At 55.7% G+C, this 1,585-nt stretch overlaps 1 protein-coding gene across 1 annotated transcript in view; it reads right to left on the reverse strand.

Moving 5' to 3' along the window:
* Window positions 1–347: 347 nt before the first annotated feature.
* LOC109926513 (dedicator of cytokinesis protein 5-like) overlaps window positions 348–1,585 on the reverse strand; it is a 2,489-nt gene continuing 1,251 nt past the window's right edge. Inside the window, exons 2-4 of the mRNA XM_048618494.1 lie at window positions 1,399–1,488; window positions 1,179–1,283; window positions 348–728 (exon numbers count right to left, since the gene is read on the reverse strand). Of these exons, the coding sequence (XP_048474451.1) occupies window positions 348–728; window positions 1,179–1,283; window positions 1,399–1,488 (576 nt within the window). The remainder of the gene's footprint in view (window positions 729–1,178; window positions 1,284–1,398; window positions 1,489–1,585) is intronic.

Consider the following 1,585-nt stretch of genomic DNA (forward strand, 5'->3'; position numbering starts at 1 on the left):
CCACTTCCATCCAGAAGGACAAGGGGCAGCAGGTACATGGGAACACCACCCCCTGCAAGTTCACCCTCTGAGCCCCTCACTGTCCCCGACTCTCATGGCTTCAAGAGGGGCTTGCAAATGTGCCTGGGCCAGAAGAGACAGTGGTCACCAACTCCACCCTCTGGTCACCAGTGAGTGGTAGCTCATTTCAGTCCCATGCCAGCCCACCGTGCAGAAGGCATGGGTGGGCTGGGGGGCACCAACGATTGCCTGGAAGGAGGTGGAACCTTTTACAGAGACACTGGAAGAGTTCAGATGGATCAGGCTCCTTGAACAGGCTGGCACCATCTGAACCCTCCTGAACCCTGTCAATCAGGGAGGCCATTCATTGCCAAGTTGGGTGTCCTGTGCCCACCCAAGCATCTCCCATCACCACATCGTGGATGGTATGGGGGTGGGAGGAACGTAATATGGTGGCAGCGATGGTCCCAGCTGCCAATGGCTAGAGATTCGACCAGGTAGATTATAGGCCTCAGGCCTTCCCCACGCAACACTTTGTGGTATCTGGGTGACCAGGAGTTCCCAGCAGCCTCTGGGCAAAGGATACACTGCCTTGGGGAGGCCTTCAACTCATCGCTGGGTGGAGAGGTGCTGGTCATCTTCTTGGCGTTGGGAAACTGGGTGGTCAGCTTCAATCGAAAATCCTCGTAACGTTCGTACTCCTTCCCACGGTAAATAAACATTTTATTCTGCAGGGGAGCCGAGGCAGAACCGTTTGTAATGGCGGGCAGTGTAGAGGTAGCTTTACTCTGTATCTAACCCAATTCTGTCCCAATCCTGGGGGTGTTTGATATAGACAGTGTAGAGGGAGCTTTACTCTATATCTAACCCCGTGCTGTCTCTGTCCCTGGGAGTGTTTGATGGGGGATAGTGTAGAGGAAGCTTTACACTGTATCTAACCCCATGCTGTCCCTGTCCCTGAGAGTGTTTGATGGGGGAAACAGTGTAGAGGAAGCTTTACTCTGTATCTAACCCCGTGCTGTCCCTGGGAGTGTTTGATGGGGGGGGCGCGGGGGTACAGCGTAGAGACAGCTATCCCTCTATGTCTCTGCGGGGTGCTCCCTCCTTATCCCTCTCTCTCTTTCCCCATGGAGGGGGGTGGGGGGGGGGGTGGGTGGGGGAGTGTTGTCCATACTCACCCTCAGGAAGGACGGGAAGCCTTGGCCGTAATAACCGACGGCAAAATACTCCGGGAGGGGCCTCATGGCGTTCATGATGTTCTGGTAGAAGGTGGCCTGCTGTTTCTGCAGGAGGGAGGGGGGGTCACAACAAAAAAAGGGGGAAGTGAATCAGTTCGGGAGCAGGCGCCGCCGCGTACGCACGAAGTCGCCCCCCACCCCAGGGTGACGGGGTCCTTACCAGCAGGTGACTGAGCTCCTCATACTCAAAGACCTCCATCTCGTACATGGAGGCCAACTCTTTACAGAGTTTGATGGCATTCTCCCACATCTGTCAATGAGAGAGGGAAGAGGGGGGAGGAGTTAGACTCAGGCGAGATCGATAGCCACATCTTAAACCCAACCCTTAACCCCCGACAAACCCCCCC

This window comes from Rhincodon typus, chromosome 40 (genome assembly GCF_021869965.1).
Source record: "Rhincodon typus isolate 14 chromosome 40, sRhiTyp1.1, whole genome shotgun sequence".
Taxonomy (NCBI): Eukaryota; Metazoa; Chordata; class Chondrichthyes; order Orectolobiformes; family Rhincodontidae; genus Rhincodon; species Rhincodon typus.